This window comes from Pseudogymnoascus destructans (assembly GCF_001641265.1).
Source record: "Pseudogymnoascus destructans isolate 20631-21 unplaced genomic scaffold scaffold_7, whole genome shotgun sequence".
Taxonomy (NCBI): domain Eukaryota; kingdom Fungi; phylum Ascomycota; class Leotiomycetes; order Thelebolales; family Thelebolaceae; genus Pseudogymnoascus; species Pseudogymnoascus destructans.
The window spans coordinates 817,426-841,989 of NW_020167526.1; the positions used below are offsets into that span (position 1 = coordinate 817,426).

At 44.1% G+C, this 24,564-nt stretch overlaps 3 protein-coding genes across 3 annotated transcripts; 1 reads left to right on the forward strand and 2 right to left on the reverse strand.

The window, feature by feature from the left end:
• Nucleotides 1–1,241: 1,241 nt before the first annotated feature.
• On the reverse strand, nt 1,242–2,950 carry VC83_02962 (uncharacterized protein). The gene is made up of 6 exons (XM_024466612.1): nt 2,637–2,950; nt 2,456–2,583; nt 2,304–2,403; nt 2,110–2,251; nt 1,850–2,058; nt 1,242–1,798 (listed from the first exon to the last, which is right to left on the reverse strand). The coding sequence occupies exons 1-6, from the start codon at nt 2,811–2,813 to the stop codon at nt 1,349–1,351; spliced, it is 1,206 nt and encodes a 401-aa protein (XP_024325525.1). The 5' UTR covers nt 2,814–2,950; the 3' UTR covers nt 1,242–1,348.
• Nucleotides 2,951–14,458: 11,508 nt separating this feature from the next.
• VC83_02963 (uncharacterized protein) lies at nt 14,459–16,218 on the forward strand (the record flags this gene model as incomplete). Its single annotated transcript, XM_024466613.1, has 3 exons — nt 14,459–14,623; nt 14,679–14,749; nt 16,209–16,218. 3 exons carry the CDS (start codon nt 14,459–14,461, stop codon nt 16,216–16,218), a joined length of 246 nt encoding a protein of 81 aa, XP_024325526.1.
• A 3,547-nt stretch (nt 16,219–19,765) lies between these two features.
• Nucleotides 19,766–21,400, reverse strand: VC83_02964 (uncharacterized protein). Its single transcript, XM_024466614.1, has 3 exons — nt 20,899–21,400; nt 20,248–20,842; nt 19,766–20,191 (listed from the first exon to the last, which is right to left on the reverse strand). The coding sequence occupies exons 1-3, from the start codon at nt 21,298–21,300 to the stop codon at nt 19,956–19,958; spliced, it is 1,233 nt and encodes a 410-aa protein (XP_024325527.1). The 5' UTR covers nt 21,301–21,400; the 3' UTR covers nt 19,766–19,955.
• Between the last annotated feature and the right edge of the window lie 3,164 nt (nt 21,401–24,564).

The following is a 24,564-nucleotide window of genomic DNA, read 5'->3' on the forward strand; positions in this document are numbered from 1 at the left end:
AAAGCTCCTTGATCATTGTATCATTATTTGTTGCATTGTCCATTACAAAATAACCAACTTTTGAAGCAATGCCATAGTCGTTGATAACATCAAGAATTTCCACAGCTTGGTTCTCACCAGAATGCTCGCCATTAACTTCTCGTAGTGCAAGAACAGAGTTATCTAGATTACCAGTTGCTGATATATAGTGAGCGACAATGCCGAGGATTGCAAGGGAATTTGGAGAGGTCCATAAGCCCACTGTAAAGTGTATATTTGTAAGGGCAGCTTGAACAGCCTGTCGAATGATGACCTTCTCTTCTGTATATTTACGAAGGACCCAATCGTGAATTGTTGTCGAGCTATGAGGCAGCCATTCATTGATGGCTGGATTTAAATAGTGAAGCATGCTATATATATATTAATAAAAGCCTTAAATCATGAAAGGTAATACTACTTACGTGCCGAACTCGGGGATTGAAACCATTCGGAATGCAATTCCACATGCTACTATCCAGCGCACATAGAGATCTTCAAGAACACGTGGATCTAAAGGCCTAACAGCAGTGACATCGTTGAGTCTACGGCGTTTATGATTGATTGTGTGTGGCCTGGCAAAGGCTACAGCTATTGTGGATTGATATCCATCAATGCGTTGCTCTTGTGGTGTTTTCAAGTCAATGGAATGGCGCTCCTTTAAGTGCTTGATGATGATATTAGTGCCCCCACCAACAGTATACTCCTTAGAACAGAACTTGCAACACCAGGACTCCTTGCCGTAGATATTGAAGGTTATTTCATAACGTCCTACTTTTGTAAAGTCCCATATCGGCGTGATATATCCAATTCCCCGACTCAGCGCCACTCAATACCCATAAACTCGCGGCCATGGCCTTTTATCCAATGGATAATTTCTTGCCGCCCCATCTCCAAATCGTCTTCCGTGCTGCCAGGTGGTCGACATTTATTGAGGTTAAGCAAGGTAATCTCCAGAAATCGATCGTTGCCAAATCTTCCTTCAAAGCGATAACAGCTGTACCCAGGGGTTTGAGCTGAACCTTGAAAAGGGGCCTGTCTTTGAGGAAGCAAACTTCAGTGACGCTGACAACACGCCTTCAAAGTTGCCATTATCATTTTTAAGTCAGGAATAGGGGGTAGACAGCGTACGCCACGACAAGGGCTACAGAGTCTACTATCACACGAACAGGGAATATATATCATCGTATATCACATGTAATCTCTTAGTTATGTAATTCATAAATCATATTTACCATTATATTTATGGTTATATACTATAAAACGGTGAACCATCCGGACTCCCTCCCCCCCAAAACTCCAATTACACCCAGCGTTCCAAAGACTACAGCAATTAAGCCTTGTTACCACGCCCAGAATTATTCTCGCCGTCTTGCATATATCTTTCCTCAGTCATGCGGAACTCCGTATTGACCACAATAGCCTTCGGTCGCTGAAGTTCCGACACCGGCTCCGAATTAATACTTATATTCTGCATCTTCACATTCTGGAAAATCCGTTCCTCGCTCTCGCTGACTGACAGGCCGTTGGCTGCATACGGACCCAACTTATTACGTCCACGGCTACCACCAGTCTTGTTGGAGCCGCCGTAGCCTCCGCCGATTGTTCGGAAGCCAACGGGATTCTTGGATGGCGAGTGGGATGAGAATAATCCACTGCCGAGTAGTGGTTTGAGCCAGGCCCTGACGAGGGGGAATATCATGGGGACATTGGTGGTGATAACTGAGACGAAGGCTTCGCGTGTGCCCCATCTGCCAGCAAGCTCGGCGCCATGTTCGGCATCCTACGGGTGAGTTAGAAGGTATTGGCGGATGTGCGCAGCATTGAGACTCACCACTATGACGAAGATGGTCTTCAGAAGAGAACAAACGAGGACAAACAGGCCTGCACCAAGCACCATGGTCATGGCGATCTTCTTTGCCATCCGCAGCTTCGTGCCCCAAAGCATCGGAATGGGTATCATGATGAGGTAGATATCAGTGAGCACACTCGAGATAAAAGTGACCCAGACAATCGGTCTGGCGATGGCACCCTGGCACACATCTACAAGAGTGTTAGCAATTGCCGGGGCAGCATGAATGCAAATCAACTCACTGCCAGGATCTGGGTTGATCTGCCAGTATTTATGGAGCGGCCGGCAAGCCGCATATATTGTTATAATTGATGCGAGAAAGGTTGAAAGAACGATCCCAAACCCTACCCAGATGCGAATTCGGAATTTATTGCTGAGGCCCTCCTGTACAGTCCACAAATTAACAATGATCAAAAGTTGATAGCGGTGGACATACCATAAGTCGCACGTAGAAAACAAGTACTGCCATCTTAAGCGTGAAAATCAAGCAACAGTAACAGGTCCAGCCTGTCAGCTGGATTTTGGAACCGAACACTCTGGCAGGACGTTAGTAACCGTTGCGGTCCACTCCACTCACAGAATACATACCGAAGTCCATATTCCTCAGAATTAACATCTAACGCAGCTCGCTGGCCATCTGTCATGCTATTATTCGCAAGACCTTGGCCGTGATTGACGGCGAAGTACGCCAGAGTCGACTGTGTGGTATATAGCAACTGCAAAATTGGGTTAGCGTTGTCGATAGTAAGAGAGGACATTAAAAACGCACAATAGCAATCCAGACGATAAAGTCATCAGCTCCAAGATCCCTAAAGCCTACGGCCTTCACCCGAGCAAATGTCCTGAGACTAGTTATAGCGACGCCGAACGCATAGAGCGTCCATAACTCGGTATTGAAGTCGCGAAGATCCTCTGCTATGGCCGCTGCCGCCTGGGGGTCGGACATCAGGTTGTAGATGTATCAACCAAGTTGACTACGGTGAAGACCGTGAGATGAGACGATGGTTGGCGATGACGACGACGACGACTCAAGAAGTGCGGTGGGCTTGTACTTGTATGTACGGAGTACATCCGCATGGATTTTCACAAGCATAGCACAGAAATTCAGGGGCTTACAGTAAACCGAGACATTTCACTCGCGTTATCACCTTACTGTACTTAGTTGATCGACAAGAATGTAGATCTTCGCCCCCCAAGTGCTTAAAAATTAATTTCATGGATCGGCACGCACACCTTAACGGTCCAACACACTGAAGGTCCCACTTTCCTGTCTAATTTACGGAGGTGTTGTTCATAAGTTTTGTGAGTGCGTCGTGGGATGACCGGGGGTTGGGTATGGGTTGGAGCATGGGTACGCGTAGGCTTGTCTGTACCTTTTTAACGCGTCAAAATCCCTACTACAGTTCTCACGCGATAAGTCGATATAATAATTCCTCTAGATAATATCGAGATATACTGAATATCGAGTAATCAAACCATTACATAAGCTAAACGTCCAATGTGCCCTGAATGCCCTCATTTGCCCTCTTGACAACTAATTCCCTTTCCATATGCTCTAAAGAACGGAGCGTAACTGCCGGCTCCCTTATGCCACTATTCCCAGTTTCCGTAAAGTCAATCAGAACTTGGAGGGCTTGTAGAACTGCCCTGCGTAGAATGAACCACCGGCAGTCTGAGCTCCTCCCCATCGTCATCATCTTGACCTTCATTAGGAGGCTGGATATATTGTTCAATGACCTCTTGTAGTACTATATCCCCCTCACTATCTTGTATACCCTCTTGTATTGTCTCCTCCGCTGGGTTTAGAAAGTTTGAAAGGTCCATCGCATCGTGAATTTGGCCGTGCTGTTGTACTTGGTTGTAAAGGTCAGTAAGAGGCGGAATGTGCTCAAGGGGAAGTTGGATCGGGTTTTTGATGATTGTGCTTTTGCGGAAGCACTTGTAGATAGTCGTATTTGAGACATCGTAATATTTATATTAACCTCTCTGTAGTAATAGCAAGGTCTAACTCTAAGTTTAATCCTAATTTGGATTTAGATAGCGTTAGAACTCTATAACACCAAATTACCCTAGAGCCTTCCCTATTGTAATGGTGGGTGCACCAGATATGAGAATCTAGCCACCCAAGGAAGGGATGAATTTACTAAGACAACACACTGTCTTAGGAAACAGAGCCAAAGGGTTGTAGCTTAGACTATTCCACAACGCAGCAATCAGGTGTATGATGTGGTGAAGTGGTTTAGACAAGTTGCAACAAATGTTGAGTCTGAGAACTCAGGGGTAAGTCAGAGGTTAGCACCTCACTGACTTTTCAAAAACAGAGAATAACAAGATCAATGCTTGGAAGCTTGGAAAAGACGTAGAAGTATGTGCTAGTCGATTTACTGTATTGCCTGCTTGCCCTTTCTTAAGGAAAGGGCAATCCTATTTATGCCAAAGGAGTGTAGTTCTCTTATTTTCCATGACTTTCCATGACTAACCAGGCTTGGTAAATGTATTAGAAATCAAGTGCGACCCACAACTAGCTTGCTAATCATGTAGTGAACGTAAGAGAATCCCATAGAACCATCTCTTGGGTTCCTAGCCTATAGGAAGTGAAAGGAGGTCCAAGGTCAGAGTACCTATAGACAAATTATGTCATAACTTAACCAATCTTGTGGGTAACTAAGGAGCGATGACGTGTAATGAATCATAGAGGGTTGTAGAAGCTTCTAGAGCTATCGTTCATGTTCCTAGGCCTCTAGTTGGTAGAGATATGCCATGTGGTAGTATTGGCTCACCCCCTTAAGGAGGAGATTTTCTTAATAACTTGTTCAATGAGTGTCCAAATGATATGCCGTGATGTATGTAGCATAAACAGATGTAGTAGAAGAGTTTGCAGCAATCGTTGAGTAGTATTGTTTCTGTTGTTGGTGTGATAAGCCAAGATATGTATGGTGACTTGTAGGTTTGAGGAGGAGATTTCTAAGTTTGCTCTTGAGTTTGATAGCAAACTGAGTGCAACGAATGTCAGTATGACATGATCCCCCTTTTAAGGACGTTTGTTGGCTGTCTGCTTGCCCTTTAGCCAGTTGGCTTTCTTAGAAAGAAATTCTAGAATGAGCTTAGATGCATTTTTTAGATTTCTCTTAGGCTCCCAAGTGTTGTCACTTGTAGGATAGCCTTTCCACTTAACGAGGAAGTAGTCCTGACCTCTAAGTGTCTTTTTGTCAAGGATAGACTCTACTTCATATTCTGGTTGATCCAAGATCAGAACAGGAGGTGGAGGAGACTGAAGTGGTCTTAAGGAACTTTCTTGTGCCTTAGACAAGAGAGATGCATGGAAGACATTATGGATAGTCCAAGTAGGTGGTAATGCAAGCTCGAAAGCATTCTTGCCAATAGTCCTTGTGATCTTAAAAGGTCCAAGTCTTTTAGTATCAAGTTTGTCTGAAGGTCTAGTAGTTGTGATATGTCTTCTAGACAAAAAGACTTGATCACCAACTTTGAATTGTGGTGCAACCACCCCCCTGTTAAAGGCCTGAGCCTGCTCGTCTTGTGCACGCTGTATTTGAACCTTGAGATAGTCCTGGAGGCCCTTAAGGTAGATGATTCTTTCAGTAGCAGAAGGGTTTTTGAAATTTTCAGGGCAATTCAGTTCTGCCACTTCAAACCTAGGGTGATAACCATAGTTTGCATAGAAAGGTGTCTCTTTTGTGGTGTTAGAGACTGTGTTGTTGTAAGCAAATTCTGCAAGATGGAGAAGATCTGCCCAGTTGTCTTGAGCATAGTTTGTATAAATTCTTAGATATTGTTCAAGTACAGAGTTGACTCTCTCTGTCTGGCCATCTGTTTGAGGGTGATAAGCTGTAGAGAAGCGTTGTTCCATGTTTAAGAGTTTAGAGAACTCCTTAAAAAAGTTTGAAGTGAAAACTGCTCCCCTATCTGAGATCCAGTGTCCAGGAATTCCATGATATTTAAAGACCACCTTGAGGAATAGCCACGCAAGTTCAGAAGCTGTGATAGTCTCATTGCAAGGCTCAAAGTGTGCCATTTTTGTGAGCCTTTCTACCACCACAAGGATAGAGTCATAAGGGGTAGCACCCCCTTTTGGGATAGAAGGAGGCAACTTGACTATAAAGTCAATGGATATGGAGTCCCATGGGCGTTCTGGTATAGGTAGAGGCTGCAAGAGGCCATAGGGCTTTTGCCGTGTAGGTTTGTTCAAGTTGCAAGTAGTGCAAGAAGATATATAGTCTTGAAGAGTAGTCCTTAGACTAGGCCAGTAGAACTTTCTTGTTAGAAGTTCATAAGTTTTTGCAAAGCCAAAGTGCCCTGCAGCTGGAGCATCATGGAACTGCTGTAGGAGGTGTAGCTGTAATCGTTTATCCCTTGGGACATAGATATAGTTCTTGAATAAGAGAAGTCCATGCTGATTTTTTGAGAAATTCTGTAGTCCAACTTTCTCAAGAGAGGAACCTTTCTTCTGGAGGTATTCCAAAGTTCTTTTCGCAAAGGGATCATGGTTGTAAGCATCTTTGAATGCTTTAAGAAGTGTTGCTGAGGGTGTATAGTCTTTAAAGGTCTCTGGTTCCTGAGAAGAGGTAATGGGGGCAACTTAGTCTTGAGGGGATAAGTTTACCCCTAAGTCCTCTGTAGTACTAGGGTTGCTTAAAGATGCTGCTATAAGCTTTGCTGAGTCTAGCAGAGCCTTTGTATTGCTAGTTTTAGCAGAATCTTGGTAGTCATGTCTTCTTGAGAGGAGATCTGCTCTTTGATTCTTGGCCCCTGAGACATGTTTTATAACAAAGTCAAAACCTCCTAGTTGTTCAGACCACCTTGCTTGTCGTCGATTGAGCTGTTTAGTGGTTGTAAAGGTCAAGAGATTTGAATGGTCACTGTAAATAGTGATAGGATAGTTTGCCCCTTCAAGGTAGCATCTCCAATGCTTTAGAGAACATACTATGGCAAGCAGTTCCTTGTCTGTAATGGGATAGTTTTGTTCAGCTGCTGATAGCTTTCTTGAGTAAAATGCCACAGGCTGTAGCTCTTCTTGTTTGTCTTTTGGAGCTTGGTATAAGATTCCAGAAATGGCAAAATCTGAGGCATCTGTCTCAAGAGTGGCAGGTTTCAAGGGGTTAAAGTGTAGTAACATTTTCCCTTCTTTAAATTCTCCTTTAAGAGCATCGAAAGCATCTTGCTGTGTCTTATCCCAGTGATACAAAGTGTCCTTGTAAAGTAATTGAGTAAGGGGTAAAGCCAAGGATGTATATCTTGGTATAAACCTCCTGTAATAGTTGGCAAACCCAAGGAAAGACTGAACCTCTTTAATGCTGGAAGGAATAGGCCACGTTTGTACTGCTTTTGTCTTTTCAGGGTCCATCTGAATGCCTTCTGTTGAAATTCTATGTCCTAAGAAATCAACTTGAGACATATGGAAAAGACATTTCTCAAGTTTGCAAAAGAGTTGTGCTTGAGATAGCTTCTCTAAGACTTGTCTAACATGTAGAACATGCTCTTGAGTGTCTAAAGAGTATATAAGAATGTCGTCTAAGTAGACAACAACAAAGATATCCAAGTAAGGTCTTAGAATATCATTCATGAGAGCTTGGAAAGAAGCAGGTGCATTGGCAAGCCCAAAAGGCATTACCTGGTATTCAAAATGACCATAGCGTGTTCTGAATGCTGTCTTCCACTCATCACCTTCCTTGATGCGTATCAGGTTATAAGCTCCCCTGAGATCTAACGTGGTAAAGATCCTTGCTGAAGAGAGCCTATCTATGAGCTCAGGGATAAGGGGTAAAGCATATCTGTTTTTAACAGTGACTGCATTAAGGCCCCTATAATCAACACAGAGACGCAAGGAGCCATCTTTCTTCTTGACAAAGAGAATGGGAGCTCCTGCTGGTGAGGAAGAAGGTCTGATAAAGCCAGAACTAAGGTTCTCATCTAGGTATTCTCTGAGAGTTTTCAGCTCTAATTCAGATAGAGAGTAGATAGGGCCGTACGGAGGCATTGAGCCTTCTGCGAGTGGTATCTCATGGTCATAAGGCTGGTGCTTTGGCAGAATTGATGCCTTTGCCTTGTCAAAAAGATGTTGGTAGTCTTGGTATGCTAAAGGCAAAATGACCTCCTGAGATGATTTCTCCAAATCTGAAGTAGCTGCTATCTCCAGGACAGGTTGGAAAGGTTTAACCCATATCAGAGATGATATATCCTCCATAGTTTGGTCAAAATCCTTGATCTGGGACAAGTTTGAGTCTTGGACCTGAATAGGGGTAACTGAGGCTTGAAGGGTTTTTTCAGTATTGAGCTCAGGATTTGAGCTAAACCCAAGCGATAAATGCTTCCAATTGATAGTTGGATCATGCCTTTGAAGCCATGGAAGACCTAGGATAACTGGGTACTTCATTGGTATAACATCTAAAGAGATGGTGTCTGAAAATGTTGATTTTCCTAGGGGAATCTCAAGTTTGAGTACTGGGGTGTTGCAGGTAATGGAACCTGAACTGATAGGAGTTCCATCAATGACTCGGAGCAACTCTGGAGTGCGTTTGGGAATTGTAGGTAACTGGTGTGTCAAGATGAGGTCTTGAGATATAAAGTTGCCTGTTGCCCCTGAGTCTATCATAGCCCTTGTAGACAACACCTGTTGTTTGAAATGGAGTTGAATAGGGATTAACAGGTGTGTGAGACTCTGAGAAAGCACCATCGACACATCTTTGTTGTCTAGGGGAGAAGTTATAGTCTCAGTTGAAGTTGTGCCTGCTAGGGATTTTTCAAGTTTTTCAGGAATAGCAGTTGTGACTGTGTCTGAGGCTGCTATATGTTTTGAATCAGCACTCCCTCGTGCTGAATAGCACTCCTGAATTCTGTGTCCCCCTTTGCCACAGTATAAACAAAGGTTGTTGTCCATTCTGTGTTTTCTTTCTTGAGGGGTAAGTTTACCCCTTTTCAGTTTTTGAGGGTATCCTGTAGGCTGAGGTGCTGGATTTGCTGTAGATCTCTTTATAGAGGCGTCTAAGTCCATAGGTTCAGGTGCTGAGTCCTTAGCAGTTGGTGTAGAGGTGTAATTGTTGAAATTTCTTGTTGGATGCCAGTCTTGGTTCTTCTCCTTTCTTCTTTCAAAAAGCCTATCATCAAGTCTGACAGCTTTCTCTATAAGCGTTTGAAGTGTTGTAGGGCGTTCTTCTTTGCTGAGTTCATCCTTAATAGAGCTCTTGAGCCCTTGGTAGTAAGTGAAGACTAAGGCTTCTTCATTCCAAGTCAAGTGAGAAGTGATTCTCCTAAATTCTGTTGTATACTGAGCAGCAGAGGTCTTTTGACATAGCTTCTGTAGCTCTCTTTCTGCTGTAGCAGTTTCGTTGATGTCTCCAAAGGTCCTGGTAAGTTCCTCTTGAAACTGGTCATAAGAGGTAATCAAAGGTGTAGTGGTATTTTGGTTGTTGCCACTAAGTCTTCTAAGATATGGCTCAAAGAAGTTGAATGCAGATCCACGGAGGTAGCTGGCAGCGAAATAGATCTTCTGAATGTCTGAGGTGAACTGATGAGGCCTGAGGGTGAAGTAGATGTCCAGTTGCATAAGAAATCCCTTCAACTTCCTCCTGTCTCCATGGTATAAATCTGGTGTTTGCACTTTAGGAAGTGCACCTGGGGTACTCGAAATAGCCAGAGGAGCTGTGGGAAGCTCTGTATGATGTGTCTGAGTTGAAGATTGTGTTGCTGAAGTGTTGGCTTGAAAGGTGTTTTCCAAATTCTCAAGTTTGTTTGCTATAGTTTGTATAAAGGCAAACAGTTGTTGCATCTGCTGTTCAGCAGTAGTTGTAGGAGCTTGGTCATCCTCCATTGTAGTATCGAAGTGCTGCTATAGAAATAGTTGAAGCTTGAAGCAGGCAAGGTGTAATGGTGGGTGCACCAGATATGAGAATCTAGCCACCCAAGGAAGGGATGAATTTACTAAGACAACACACTGTCTTAGGAAACAGAGCCAAAGGGTTGTAGCTTAGACTATTCCACAACGCAGCAATCAGGTGTATGATGTGGTGAAGTGGTTTAGACAAGTTGCAACAAATGTTGAGTCTGAGAACTCAGGGGTAAGTCAGAGGTTAGCACCTCACTGACTTTTCAAAAACAGAGAATAACAAGATCAATGCTTGGAAGCTTGGAAAAGACGTAGAAGTATGTGCTAGTCGATTTACTGTATTGCCTGCTTGCCCTTTCTTAAGGAAAGGGCAATCCTATTTATGCCAAAGGAGTGTAGTTCTCTTATTTTCCATGACTTTCCATGACTAACCAGGCTTGGTAAATGTATTAGAAATCAAGTGCGACCCACAACTAGCTTGCTAATCATGTAGTGAACGTAAGAGAATCCCATAGAACCATCTCTTGGGTTCCTAGCCTATAGGAAGTGAAAAGGAGGTCCAAGGTCAGAGTACCTATAGACAAATTATGTCATAACTTAACCAATCTTGTGGGTAACTAAGGAGCGATGACGTGTAATGAATCATAGAGGGTTGTAGAAGCTTCTAGAGCTATCGTTCATGTTCCTAGGCCTCTAGTTGGTAGAGATATGCCATGTGGTAGTATTGGCTCACCCCCTTAAGGAGGAGATTTTCTTAATAACTTGTTCAATGAGTGTCCAAATGATATGCTGTGATGTATGTAGCATAAACAGATGTAGTAGAAGAGTTTGCAGCAATCGTTGAGTAGTATTGTTTCTGTTGTTGGTGTGATAAGCCAAGATATGTATGGTGACTTGTAGGTTTGAGGAGGAGATTTCTAAGTTTGCTCTTGAGTTTGATAGCAAACTGAGTGCAACGAATGTCAGTATGACACCTATGCCACTGTTACAACTAACTAGAACCTCATCTAAAAACTCTAAGTTGCAATAAACAACATCTCTAACAACTCTAAAACCAGACTCTTAGCTTAAGAAGAATCAAGTCGCACAACCTACATTTTACAAAGGCTAGAAGTTTAGAAGGAAGGAACTAAAGATGCCTGCCTATGCCTAGAAGATGCCTAGTAAGGCACTAAGAGAGACAGTTCTAAAGAAGGGAGTTGCTACTAAGAAGCCACTAAGGCACCATTATCATCTAAAGCCTAGAAGTAAGCTAATTACTATAATAATTACTATAAAGCTAGTAAGCGAAATACAATGGCTAGAAAAAGGAAGGCTGACGCTAAGAAGTCAACTAATAAGCATACGAAACACATAGAAAAAGTAATTCTAAGTGCAAGATCAACAATGCAAAGAGGGCTGATACACTATGACTGCCTGTGCTGTTAAGAAGCTCTATAGTACCTAGCAATTCAAGGACCTTAACCCTACTAAACAAGAACGAGTTAACAAAGAGGGATGAAGTTAGAATCAAACAGTAAGAATCTCAAAATTCTTTATAGTAACGTCCTCCACAAGCGAGTGTCGCATACAAGTGAGTGTCGCACGCAATTGACAGATCGTAACAAACTTTCTAACAACAACAACTATAGACTAGAAAATCAATTAAATTAATTATACACCTATTCTATAGTATCTTCGTAATCCCTTTGACATGTGCGAGCATTATGCCCAGTCTTACCACACATTCTGCAACGTCATTGCTCCTTTCAAACCCGCCACCCTGTCGTAGTTCTTGAGATATCTGCTCTTCCACAGCTAGGTGAGCAAGTACATCCTGCCCTTCTTGAATTGTAAGGCACCCTCCTTGTTGTATACGCTTTTTTTTTCACTTTTTGCGCTGACTTGCAACTTCATTTGCTTGTTGTAAGGCCTGAACTTCTGCCTTCATTAGAACAGCAGAATGCACCATTGTTTGAGCACCTCTTAACAACTGGTCTAGCGCATTATTAATAGGAGTTGGTAAGCTATTTTGATGGCATATAATGCGATCTTTAAGATGCGTAGTTTGACTTGCTAGCTCTATTAGATTGTGTGGTGTTTTAGGTTCCCATGAAGCATCCTCAAAGGTTGGTGGTGTTAAAGGCCGTAGTTGAATGTCAAGCTGTGACAACACAACATCAGGACAGAATGGAACTAGCCCTGTAGCTCGAAAACTACTGCAGATGTTTTGCTTTGTGATTGCGTCTGTGAAAGCCTGCTTAAAGGCAGGAAGAAACTCAACTTTCATAACATGGTTTATATCAGTGCAGATTAAGCTCTCAACTTGCTGTCCATATGCCTTCTTAAGTGGTCCAAAGCAACTAACATCAAGCGGTTGAAGTAGATGAGATGAGTGCGGAGGCATATAAAGCAATATTATACCATTCTCCTTACAGTATTGCTCAATCGGTAGAGAATAGTGACTCTCATGGCCATCTAGAATTAACAGGCGATGTGCACCAACTGTACGATGCTTTGTATGCTTATGAAAAATGTTGGATCCATTGAAATCCAAGTTCATTTGTTGTCCATCCATTCTCACTTACTGCGAGAATCCAATCTTGTGGTATATCTTCATCATACCATGTTGAGAGAGGTTCTTCCCACTCATAATAATGAACAGTGGGATTGACCATCCTTGCGCGTTAATCCCTTGAATTACTGTTGCCCACTCTCTGTTTCCAGGTTGAATTGCTTTAGGTCAATTCTGCCGTTCAGAGTTTGTAACAACCATTGCTGTTGTAATAATGCCCATTTGAAAACCCATCTCATCAAAGTTGTAGATGTCTGCATCGGTAATTCCATACTTTGCAGTAGTGTTTTGTACAAGTGTAAATTATGCTTTTATGAGCTCTGCATCTTCACATAGAGCTTATAGTCGTATTTGCGATTAAACTTTGTTTTAAGCTCAACATGGCGTTTAACAAAGTTAGAAGCCCATTAACTCCAACCTTGCCCACACCTCGAGATGCGAGTAATTGATTGGCCATATCTTCAACAGCACGAAGCCTAGGTGAAAACCCCCGTGAATCTAGGTCGAGGATATGTTGAATAACAACTGATTCTTCCAAGCAAGTGAGTTTTTGAGTTTTTGGTGTAATGTCGCGTCGTGGGCATATTCCCTTTAGGCGCCTCTCAAGTAGCTTAGGACAGACATTTGAGGCCTTTGCAGCTGCCCTAATGCTATTAAATTGGCGTAATCTAATAGCTTCGATAGCAATATATATTCTACCTTCAAGATTAGTTGATGGAATATCAACTTGTTGAGGCATCTTGCAGTACACATAAGGAGCGCATTGTGTTCTTCATGTGCGACACTCACTTGTATGTGACACTCGCTTGTGGAGGACATTAATCTTTATAGTAACTAGAAAAAAGTGTAGAGATGGAATCCATACAAGTATCGTTAAGCAAAACCTTAGGATTAGAGAGGGTAGTAGAGCATCTACACTATAGGACGATGGAAACATAGCATAGGAAACTAAGGAAGAAGAAGACGAGGTCACATAGGAAGCAATGTGTAATGCTAACTTCTAATTGATAGAAGACACAGAGGTTTCTTACATAAGGTTGACTTGACAGAGGAGGCAGGGGATTAAACACAAAGGCTTTCTAAGTAACACGTTACAGTATTGTAAAGAATACTATATTAAGTTGAGCACAAAGCTCCTATCTAAGGGAATACTATCTACTTATATAGTAGCATCATGTCTTATGGATAATATGGATAGTTGATGGATAGATAGATAATCTAAATAGTTGATGGATAGCTCAACTATCTAATATCCACTAGTTTATACAACTATCCACTAGTGTAAGGACACAGGGCACCCAGCTCATGGTAATAGCATATGAGAGTGTGAGTCAGAGGCTAAATGGATGCTATCCTATAGGTCTACTATGAAGGATACAAAAAAGATGAAGAGAGGAACCCCCGTTGGGTCAATCTCCTTAAGTACCCGAAACGGGTCTGACTCGGCTAACCGGCCCTAACTCTCCCCACATGACCGTAACCTGTCCGACTCTGATCTCTTCCGTCACTGATGGCGGAGGCATCCTTACACTACCCCCCCTCTTAAGAGAGTGTTTTGTCCGCGAAACACGCTGTGAGAATCATTTCCACAACATCTCTGAATGGTATCCATGAGAATAGCGTTCTATGTTGGTGGGAAATCTGTTTGTAATTGCAACTGTAACAACCCTGTTTTATGTGCCATGTCGGGAAGGTGCGTTGTATGTCATGCTAGAATTGTGTTTAGGGTGCGAAACCAGGGTTTGCTTTGTTCGCTCTGGGGTACATTCCTGGTGGTCCGAGTGGACTCCAAATCACATCCGCGAAACGTTCAGGTTGAACTTTGCTTTATTCGCTCTGGAGTACATTCCTGGTGGTCCGAGTGGACTCCGAATCGCAACTGCGAAGCATCCGGGTTGAACTGTCCTAGGTATGAAAGGAGAAGTGGCTGCGCTAACCCGATTCAGAGTTCATTATTGTAAGCCAGAGTATGAGTACTTAGCCACGCCCACTTCTTCTTGTTGTCTCCAACAACAACGCCAGCGACTACCCATCCGAGAACGGTAAGTGACCCCTTCTTGTGGATTGTGTGGCAGTGTGCTAATCAATTGGATAGAATATTTCCAATCCACGAGAACGAGTACGTGATGGGAGCGCATTGGCGCGTGGGTGATAACGTGTGCTGGGCTGACAGGATTCACAGAATTCCAACTTAACGATGCCGATTCTGACTCCCGCCGGAGCTTTGTCGGGCTCGTTCCGTGTCCTCTGCCTGTGCTTCCTTTGGGCCAAAGCTCATGGTGTCAAGGATCACGCTTGTGTCTGGTCCCCGGCCTCCTCCAAGTGCGAGTACTGCATGACTCAGCACTCCACCTGCGTTCCGGTGAGTTCCCTTGTGGTGTTGTGTCTCTGTTGGCTTTTGCTAACTGTTTGGATAGCTGCCCTGGTTCCTCGACGAGGAGTACCATGTTCTTGTCGCCGCAGAAGCGCCTCCTCCTCAAACCTACAAGTCACCATACATATCTTGGCTTATCACACCAACAACAGAAGCAATACTACTCAACGATTGCTGCAAACTCTTCTACTACATCTGTTTATGCTACATACACCACGGCATATCATTTGGACACTCATTGAACAAGTTATTAAGAAAATCTCCTCCTTAAGGGGGTGGGCCAATACTACCACATGGCATATCTCTACCAACTAGAGGCCTAGGAACATGAACGATAGCTCTAGAAGCTTCTACAACCCTCTATGATTCATTACACGTCATCGCTCCTTAGTTACCCACAAGATTGGTTAAGTTATGACATAATTTGTCTATAGGTACTCTGACCTTGGACCTCCTTTTCACTTCCTATAGGCTAGGAACCCAAGAGATGGTTCTATGGGATTCTCTTACGTTCACTACATGATTAGCAAGCTAGTTGTGGGTCGCACTTGATTTCTAATACATTTACCAAGCCTGGTTAGTCATGGAAAGTCATGGAAAATAAGAGAACTACACTCCTTTGGCATAAATAGGATTGCCCTTTCCTTAAGAAAGGGCAAGCAGGCAATACAGTAAATCGACTAGCACATACTTCTACGTCTTTTCCAAGCTTCCAAGCATTGATCTTGTTATTCTCTGTTTTTGAAAAGTCAGTGAGGTGCTAACCTCTGACTTACCCCTGAGTTCTCAGACTCAACATTTGTTGCAACTTGTCTAAACCACTTCACCACATCATACACCTGATTGCTGCGTTGTGGAATAGTCTAAGCTACAACCCTTTGGCTCTGTTTCCTAAGACAGTGTGTTGTCTTAGTAAATTCATCCCTTCCTTGGGTGGCTAGATTCTCATATCTGGTGCACCCAACATTACAATCTCCTCCTTAAGGGGGTGTGTTACGATTATAGCTTACAGCTTGTTACAGTTGTTATGGTTGTTACGGTTGTTACGGGTGCAGCCTTAGCCACCAAGGCTACAACCACTAAGCAGACAACTGTATATTACGAGGAATAGCCTCACCTTCCTTCCTTCTTCTTCTTCTTCTCTCCTTAGATTCAATCTAGCTTATTATTCTCTGGACTGGCTTCTTGACCTCTGTGACCATCGTAACATAAGATTGAATCTCTCCTTTCTTTTGCTCTCTGAGCCTGAACCTTGATACTGAAATTTGAATTCCCTTCTTTGGAAACCCTACAACCATATCCTAAAGTCGATTCCAGAACACCACAGAACATACCAGAAACACCAGAACACCACAGACTTCATAGATCAGACCTTTCACAATGCTCCCTCGACAAGGAATATAGCTGCGAGGGAAGTGCGCTTCTCTCGAGTGGCTCCTACAGTCGACAAACTGCGCAATAGGGCCTTTGGCAATACGAGTCTGATCTACTGAATACGAAAACTGAAAGAATAGCAAAGCTGCTATGGCACACACAGCCAAAGAAAAAGCCAAGATGGCTGACCGAAACCCAGAAAACTATGAGTCTATAAATGAGAAAACAACCTTGGCAGATGAGTCTGAGAAGAGAGATGAACTTCAAGATGACTTCCTCGAAGCCCAAGAAGATTTCAAGAGGATGGGCAAAACAGCTCAAGAAAGACACCAGTCTATACTATCAAACGGCCACCAGATGAGGAATTGGAATGTCATCATCATCGGTCAAGCTTCTTGTAATGGTGGGTGCACCAGATGTGAGAATCTAGCCACCCAAGGAAGGGATGAATTTACTAAGACAACACACTGTCTTAGGAAAAAGAGCCAAAGGGTCGTAGCTTAGACTATTCCACAACGCAGCAATCAGGTGTGTGATGTAGTGAAGTGGTTCAGACAAGTTGCAACAAATGTTGAGTCTGGGAACTCAGGGGTAAGTCAGAGGTTAACACCTCACTGACTTTTCAGAAACAAGGAGTAACAAGATCAATGCTTGGAAGCTTGGAAAAGACGTGGAAGTATGTGATAGTCGATTTACTGTATTGTCTGCTTGCCCTTTCTTAAGGAAAGGGCAATCCTATTTATGCTAAAGGAGTGTAGTTCTCTCATTTTCCAAGGCTTTCCATGACTAACCAGGCTTGGTAACTGTAGTCGACGTAAGAGAATCCCATAGAACCATCTCCTAGGTTCCTAGCCTATAGGAAGTGAAAGGAGGTCCAAGGTCAGAGTACCCCTATAGACAAATTATGTCATAACTTAACCAATCTTGTGGGTAACTAAGGAGCGATGACATGTAATGAATCATAGAGGGTTGTAGAAGCTTTTGGAGCTATCGTTCATGTTCCTAGGCCTTTAGTTGATAGAGATATGTCATGTGTAGTATTAGCCCAGTAACTAAGGAGTGATGTCATGTAATGAATCATAGAGGGTTGTAGAGATATGCTATGTGGTCATATCGGCCCAGTAACTAAGGAGCGATGACGTGTAATGAATCATAGATGGTTGTAGCAATCGTTGAGTAGTATTGCTCTTGTTGTTGGTGTGATAAGCCAAAATATGTATAGTGACTTGTAGGTTTGAGGAGGAGATTTCCAAGTTTGCTCTTGAGTTTGATAGCAAACTGAGTGCAACGAATGTCAGTATGACACTTCTGATGCTACTATTTCAGAGAAAAATGATGCTATTCTACAGCCCAAGAAGAAATTCAAGACAAGGATGAAAAGATTACTGAACTGCAAGGTTACGGCTACGGTAACATGATGTCATGGTTACAGGGCCAGGGCCTAGTAACGTGACGTGTGAGTCACAGGGGGAAGCGGGGTAGGCTGCCATGTGACGGGGCTAATGGATAGTTGCAGAAACTAGTGGATATTGGATAGTTGAGCTATCCACGAACTATCCTGAATATCTAGCTATCCGCCAACTATCCAGATTACCCATGAGGCACGACGCCACTATATAAGTAGATAGTATTTCCTTAGATAGGAGCTTCGTGCTCAACTCAATATAGTATTCTTTACAATACTGTAACGTGTTACTTGGAAAGCCTTTGTGTCTAATCCCCTGCCTCCTCTGTCAAGTCAACCTTACGCAAGAAACCTCTGTGTCTTCTATCGTTTAGAAGTCAGCGTTACATTATACACTTTATTAAAGGCCGAAAGTGTGTTTGTTAGTGTTAGGCGGATCATATCTAGATCTGATCCGTAGTTGTCATAGATAGGATCATGATCTAGTTAACATTTGACGGATAGATATAGGTTGGATCTTTAGGATATTAAGGCTTAAAATCTATAAGTAGCCTCATATAAAATAAATGTATAGCTTATAGCTACAATGCCTAGTCCTCCCCCTCACCATTAGCATCTTTAGCATCGCTATCTTCAACATCTAGTATATGACCCTAATCTCTTAAACATAGCAAATACTAAAGTGTTTTAGGAGAGAGCCTATTCCTTTTCTTTGTAAGAATTCAGCTCCATTACTAAAGACTTGTTCTAATGGAGTGTCATACTGACATTCGTTGCACTCAGTTTGCTATCAAACTCAAGAGCAAACTTAGAAATCTCCTCCTCAAACCTACAAGTCACCATACATATCTTGGCTTATCACACCAACAACAGAAACAATACTACTCAACGATTGCTGCAAACTCTTCTACTACATCTGTTTATGCTACATACATCACGGCATATCATTTGGACACTCATTGAACAAGTTATTAAGAAAATCTCCTCCTTAAGGGGGTGGGCCAATACTACCACATGGCATATCTCTACCAACTAGAGGCCTAGGAACATGAACGATAGCTCTAGAAGCTTCTACAACCCTCTATGATTCATTACACGTCATCGCTCCTTAGTTACCCACAAGATTGGTTAAGTTATGACATAATTTGTCTATAGGTACTCTGACCTTGGACCTCCTTTTCACTTCCTATAGGCTAGGAACCCAAGAGATGGTTCTATGGGATTCTCTTACGTTCACTACATGATTAGCAAGCTAGTTGTGGGTCGCACTTGATTTCTAATACATTTACCAAGCCTGGTTAGTCATGGAAAGTCATGGAAAATAAGAGAACTACACTCCTTTGGCATAAATAGGATTGCCCTTTCCTTAAGAAAGGGCAAGCAGGCAATACAGTAAATCGACTAGCACATACTTCTACGTCTTTTCCAAGCTTCCAAGCATTGATCTTGTTATTCTCTGTTTTTGAAAAGTCAGTGAGGTGCTAACCTCTGACTTACCCCTGAGTTCTCAGACTCAACATTTGTTGCAACTTGTCTAAACCACTTCACCACATCATACACCTGATTGCTGCGTTGTGGAATAGTCTAAGCTACAACCCTTTGGCTCTGTTTCCTAAGACAGTGTGTTGTCTTAGTAAATTCATCCCTTCCTTGGGTGGCTAGATTCTCATATCTGGTGCACCCACCATTACATGGAGCAGATGTTGCTAGAATTGCTAAATGGTCCTAAGCAATTGTAGCTACAATTAGATATTGATATTGCTTTGCCGCCTAATATTTAAGGATATCTGTTGTTAGACCTAGCTAGGGTTCAACAAGCTAGCGCTTCCATTCTGGTTCTTAGTAAATGCCATAAGAGATGTATAAATCATTGTTAGAGTCAGGTTCTATAGGCACCTGTAGTAAATCAGCCTCAGCTTCCCTTTTCTCCTCATCAAGATAGTATTAGCGGTCTCTATATTAAATAAAGACATCATGAAACTGCTGCTTAATTCCGTTTGACTTCTTCTACAGAACTATTTGTGGGTGGTCCGCAACCTGATTCGGTTGGCGAGCCACACGCCCAACCAATCAGTCTGAGCAACCTCCTCCTTAACATTAATATAGTATTCTTTACAATACTATAAGGTGTTACTTGAAAAACCTTTGTGTTTAATCCCCTGCCTCCTCTGTTAATTACCGACTCACTTGTGGAGTACGTTACGTAGTTGTCGCGTCTTCGTATTATTCTAACCCACTCGATTAGGTGACCTGTGCTAACCCTGTTTGGGGGGGGTTTTTTTTTCATTAAGGAGCAAGATATTTTTATATAATTTCCATCACAGTGCATCGAAATAATATAATCGTTAGGTGGGGAGTCAATATATTTGCTAAATTATATCGGGTGTTTATCACAAATAATCTCTATTCCCATACGGAATTATCCGCAAATAATATTTTTATAAATTCGTTATATCGAGATGAATCTATGCATCGTTCATCATATGCAAGAGGCTACATTTCATCACTTCTCACAACACGAGCTTCCCCCAACAGCCCACATCACTCCAGCACAACCACCCTCCTCGCCACCAGCGGGCTCGTCTCGCATATCTTCTCATGATCATGCGCATCCAGACACGCCCTCCTCGAATTCAGCACCGCAACTCTTGCACGCGGAATCATCTCCGCCGCATACCTATCAATCGGGCTTGGGGGATCAGCGTCAGACTCAGCGAAGAGCTCTTTAACCAAAGACGCAACATCCGCGATGCCGTGGTTGGCAGCCTCGCCGCGGTCTAAAGGGGTAGGTAGTTAGCAACATATCGTACAACTTTTAAAAAGGGGAACATACACATAGTCATCGCATGCGCCGCATCACCAATCAACGTAACCCTCCCATCTCTACTATCGAACCCCTCGGCAGGCGGCAACCAATCCTCCAGCGCCAAACTCTTCACCTCCGCCCCCCCCGGAATATCGGCGACAATCCCCCTAAACGGCTCCACCCACCCCTTCGTAACCTCCTTCATCCACGCCACTCTCTCCCCCACCGCCGGCGTCTCAACCGGCTCCTCGCGCCCCAAAAACCCCTTCCGAAACGGCCACGACACCAGGATCTGGCACTCCCGGTCCTCCGCGGGGTCCGTGGGGACGGAGAGGAAGGAGAACCAGAAGAAGGCGTCTGTGGCGGGGTCGGTGGCTTGGAAGAAGAATGGGTCCAGGGCGCGGATGGGCAAGCATCGGGTGGAGGAGTAGGGGACGCTGGTGCCGAGGAGGCGGACGGGTAGGATGTGGTTTTGCGGGGAAGGGGAGAGGAAGGTGCGCACGCGCGAGTGCGAGCCGTCGGCGCCGATGAGGTGGGTGCCGGTTGCGGTGGTGCCGTCGGTGAAGGAGGCGGTTACGGCGGCGGGGGTGGTGGTGTCGATGGAGGCGATGGTTTTGGACCACTGCTGGGGTTAGTGCGGGAGGGGATAGATGGGTTTGGGTGTGTGGGGGGGGGCACCTGGATGTCTAGCCCGTCCATGAGGAGGCGGCGGAGACGCTCGCGGGAGACGCGGATGCGTGTGTTTGGGGGGACGCGAAATCGCTCAGAGCCATGTTGGAGATCGAAGAGGAGGAAATTCCCGGTGAGTCCCTCGGCGACGGCGGCAGTGTCGACGAATGTTTCGGGGAGGCGAGCGACGAGGTCAGCAGGGAGGAGGGCTTCAAAGTCCGGGAGCGCCCAGTGGATGGTGAGGCCCCAGCCGGCGCCGCGGTGGGTGGGGTTGGGGTCGCGCTCGTAGATGGTGAAGGGGAGGGGGGCGGTTGGGGAGGAGGCGGCGTGGTGCTTGCGCAGGGCTTGGGCGAGGACGAGTCCCGTGATGCCGGCGCCGATGATGAGGGTGTGTGGAGGGGGGGAGGGCATTGCGCTGGATGGGATGGGGTAGATGTGGGATGGTTGTACTTCTTTACTACTGCTGTACTTTCCTACTTTCCTAACTTTCCTAACTTTCTTGACTTGCCCAACTTTCCCGACTTACCCAACTTACCTAACTTACCTAACTTAACTACCCAACTTACCTCTTACCTAACTTAGCTAACTAACCCAACTTAGCTAACTTACCTAATACAGTATATCGGCTATTCCCCAATCAAGCCTTCACACCCGATACCCTACCAGACCCCTATCACCCTGTCACCCTGTCGGCAGACCCGCCGACCCGATCTAGAGTAAACTGAGTAGATCGTTTCGGCGGTTGGCAGGAACCGGGCCGGCGGCCTTACTAAGACCCAGCGCCGTTGGCCGCACAGCGCTAGTGTATAGCCGAGATAAGGATGTGACGCGCCCGGTCACCAATCGGAGCTGGCGGCCATGATATGGAGTAGATAGGTAGAGGTGGTGGGTAGGGTAGAGGGTAGATAACTAGGGTAGAGGGTAGAGGGTAGAGGGTACATAGATAGGTCAGGCAGGGCATAAAGTAGAGTAGGGTACGGAGGCATGTACTAAAAGTCCTTGCCAGGCAGGGGTATAGCCTACCCCTGTCAAAATGAGCACTCACGATACTTGCACCTGTAGCTTCATAAAATGAGAATCAATTATAATAGTTAATAGTTCCTACGAGGCTATTCCTCATAATATACAGTTGTCCGCTTAGCGGTTGTAGCCTTGGTGGCTAAGGCTGCACCCGTAACAACTGTAACAACCATAACAACCATAACAAGCTGTAAGCTATAATCGTAACAGAAGGAAGCCAGAGTGGAAGTTTACAAAAAAGACAGGAGCAATGACCCGTGAGAAAGATAAAGGAGAAATTGATGCATGGCGATACCGAAAAGTCATCCTTGAGCCTTTACATCTACCTTTTGCACAAGAGTGTAAGAAGGAAAGGCCAAATACTATTGTACAAGAAGTTAAAGCACCATCTCATGTGTCAAAGTGGGCAAAAGGCTGTATTTGATAGGTTTGATATTCAACGGCTATTATGGCCAGGTAATTCGCCTGACCTTAATATGATTGAGCCTTGTTGGCCATTTATGAAGCGGGTTACTACTTGTAAAGGCTCCTACAACTCAGAAGACTGCAGAAATTGTGTGGAAAAAGGCATGGGAGGAGCTTGAACAACAGAGAATACAGGCGTGGATTGAGAGGAGTCCATGCCATATTCAAGAGGTTATTAGACTCGAAGGAGGAAATGGATATAAGGAAGGGGTTAGTGATATATCTACACATGGCAAGGCACCTTCCTTCCTTCTTCTTCTTCTTCTTCTCTCTTTAGATTCAATCTAGCTTATTATTCTCCGGACTGGCTTCTTGACCTCCGTGACCACCGTAACATAAGATTGAATCTCTCCTTTCTTTTGCTCTCTGAGCCTGAACCTTGATACTGAAATTTGAATTCCCTTCTTTGGAAACCCTACAACCTATCCTAAAGTCGATTCCAGAACACCACAGAACACACCAGAACACACCAGAACACCACAGACTTCATAGATCAGACCTTTCATAACGCTCCCTTGACAAGGAATATAGCTGCGAGGGAAGTGCGCTACTCTCGAGTGGCTCCTACAGTCGACAAACTGTGCAATAGGGCCTTTGGCGATATGAGTCTGATCTACTGAATACCAACACCCGACGGAAAATGCAACACCTTAGCTAGTCAAGGAACAAAGGAAATTTTTGTATCCTGGGACGGATTCCTCAAAATGCTTAAGCCAAACTTCAGAGACATCTATGAACGATGAAATGCAGTCAGGGCACTCCAGGCTCTCAAGCAGAGAGGGTCAGCAGTTGCATACACTGCTGAGTTTCAACAGCATGCAACACTCACCAACTGGGGAGAAGAGGTTATCTGTGACCAATTCTACGCAGGTCTGAAAGACCATGTGAAGGACGAAATCTCAAGGTCTGACAAACCAGATGACCTTAGAGAGATGATTGACTTGGCTCAGAAGATTGACAATCATCACTACGAACGGCAACTCGAGAAGAAAGGGGGACCACCTAGTCAACACTGGACTCAGAAGAGAAGACAAACAAAGAGTGATTGGCCCCAACCTATGGAACTCGACGCTACTTTCAAGCCTAATGGCAAACCCCACAATCCCAACAAGGAGTGACAGTTCCAAGAACGGCTCTGTTTCAACTGCAATAAGCCTGGACACATAGCGCGAAACTGCAGACAGTCAAAGAAAGGGAATGGAGGACGAAAGTATGGCAAACAGCTTAACGCTACTTGGCAAGGTCAAGGCGGGTGCAAGGCCCCGCGAGGACAGCTATGTGCCACTGAATTAGAAGCTGCTCTTTACGACTGGCAGAGGCTTATTGAAGAGCGTGGCGGCATTACAACTACAGAAATCTTACAATCAAAGGCGAAGATTATCTGGAATCAGCTACCACAATACCATGGACTACCTACGCCAGAATTTAGCTATGGATGGATCGTAAAGTTTCAACAATGGCATAATATATTATATCGAACTCTACATGGCGAAGCTGGATCTATTGGTATCACTGCAGAAGAACAAATGAAGGCTATACAAACTATTGCGGGGGAGTTTTTAGAGGGCAATATTTACAACATGGATGAGACTGGGCTTTACTGGAGGATGAGCCCTTCAAGGGGCTTTACAACACGATAAATTCCAGGACAGAAGGACAAAGCAAGCATATCAGCAGCCATTTGTGTTAATTCTGCTGGAACAGATCGACTTCCTCTTTAGTTTATTGGAAAGGCTAAAAAGCCTCGAGCTTTACAACACGTTGATGTAGGGGCAATGGGTGGGGTTTGGAGGTGGAATAAGAAGGCTTGGATGAATCAATTTGTTATGGCAGATTGGCTAAATGCTTTCTATACTCATATTGGTACGTCACGTTCTATACTGCTTACAATGGATAACTTCTCAGCCCATATCGCTGCAGTGGAATCGACGCCTCATCCTCCAAACATACAAATTATCTGGCTTCCTCCAAATGCGACCAGTCGATATCAATCTCTTGATCAAGGTATTATAGCCTCTTTAAAAAGCTATTATCATCGGCAATGGCTCGAGTTCATGCTCAAATCTTTTAGCAACAACCTGGATCCAATCAAAACAATGACAATACACTTTGCAATTCGCTGGCTTATTCAATCATGGCATCACGACGTTGTAATGGTGGGTGCACCAGATATGAGAATCTAGCCACCCA

What these genes read in the sequence shown, in the direction of transcription:
- VC83_02962 (XM_024466612.1), bottom strand. Translation starts at nt 2,813, where the DNA reads ATGTCCGACCCCCAGGCGGCAGCGGCCATAGCAGAGGATCTTCGCGAC. An exon ending in TTTTCTACGTGCGACTTATG is followed by an intron (nt 2,252 to 2,303) that starts GTATGTCCACCG and finishes TGGACTGTACAG; the next exon opens with GAGGGCCTCAGCAATAAATT. An exon ending in AGACCATCTTCGTCATAGTG is followed by an intron (nt 1,799 to 1,849) that starts GTGAGTCTCAAT and finishes ACTCACCCGTAG; the next exon opens with GATGCCGAACATGGCGCCGA.
- VC83_02964 (XM_024466614.1), bottom strand. Translation starts at nt 21,300, where the DNA reads ATGCCCTCCCCCCCTCCACACACCCTCATCATCGGCGCCGGCATCACG. An exon ending in TGGACGGGCTAGACATCCAG is followed by an intron (nt 20,843 to 20,898) that starts GTGCCCCCCCCC and finishes TAACCCCAGCAG; the next exon opens with TGGTCCAAAACCATCGCCTC. An exon ending in GGCGCATGCGATGACTATGT is followed by an intron (nt 20,192 to 20,247) that starts GTATGTTCCCCT and finishes CTACCCCTTTAG; the next exon opens with ACCGCGGCGAGGCTGCCAAC.